Genomic DNA, 1,014 nt, shown 5'->3' on the forward strand with positions numbered 1-1,014 from the left:
AACACGAAGAACCATGGTAAGTACCACAAATCAGGAAAGAAGGGATTTGGGTGAGCAGGTGGAAAAGAAAACCTTCACTTTAACCAAATCCGTGCACGCGTAATCCCTGTTTGAAGGATATGTACGATTAGAAATCGTTCGAAGGGGCTAAAGCCTTTGGATTTAATCTGAAGTCTATATTTTTATTGAGTTTAAAATTGTCCTCTTTACCCCCCCCCCCCCCCCACCCAGATGAAAATTGAACGACCCATATCAATCATTGAACGCTCACCTCCTCCACCACGCGCCAAGTTCCACCCACTCGCGTTTTGGAGGGATAGCCTGTGGTTGGTCAAATCGCCCCTGTCTGACGTCATAATAGCACAGTCTCTATGGAGACGCCCGTGTGCTCGCTCCCGGACATTTTGAAAGCCACCTTCCTCGCGCGCTTTTTAACGGATTTTTCCGGGGCCACCATCTAATGGCGGCCATGATGATTGGTGGAAGTCAAGAGACCTACTGGATCTCACTTTCCAGGGAGCACAGCAGTGGCCATGCACTTTGTTGCGCTCACCTTCCTACTTGCCCACTTGGCCACACCGGGGAGGGCACCAGCTGTGGCTGGAGGTGCTGTCTTGACGGCAGTGCCCAGTGATGGGAGTGCCCCAAACCGTCTCGCCTCGCCGTCCACCCAGCTTACAAACGCCCAGCTTGGCACACGGCTCAGCAACCAGTCTGCCACCAAGTCTATTGCTCTACCTGCCACTCAGCCTGGCATCCAATCCACTGCCCAGCCCATCACCTGGTCTACTGCTCAGCCTGCTGCCCAGCATGCCACCAAGTCTGGCGCCCAGCCTGCTGCCCAGCACGCCACCAAGTCTGGTGCCCAGCCTGCTGCCCAGCACGCCACCAGGTCTGGCGCCCAGCCTGCTGCCCAGCACGCCACCAAGTCTGGCGCCCAGCGTGCGGCCCAGCACACCTCCAAGTCTGGCACCCAGCGTGCGGCCCAGCACACCACCAAGTCTGGCACCCAGC

At 56.8% G+C, this 1,014-nt stretch overlaps 1 protein-coding gene across 1 annotated transcript in view; it reads left to right on the top strand.

The window, feature by feature from the left end:
* The first annotated feature begins 633 nt into the window (after nucleotides 1–633).
* LOC125487852 (mucin-5AC-like) overlaps nucleotides 634–1,014 on the top strand; it is a 6,016-nt gene continuing 5,635 nt past the window's right edge. Inside the window, exon 1 of the mRNA XM_048620299.1 lies at nucleotides 634–942. Coding sequence (XP_048476256.1) covers nucleotides 634–942 — 309 coding nt within the window. The remainder of the gene's footprint in view (nucleotides 943–1,014) is intronic.

The sequence above is a fragment of the Rhincodon typus genome, chromosome 46 (assembly GCF_021869965.1).
Source record: "Rhincodon typus isolate 14 chromosome 46, sRhiTyp1.1, whole genome shotgun sequence".
Lineage (NCBI taxonomy): Eukaryota > Metazoa > Chordata > Chondrichthyes > Orectolobiformes > Rhincodontidae > Rhincodon > Rhincodon typus.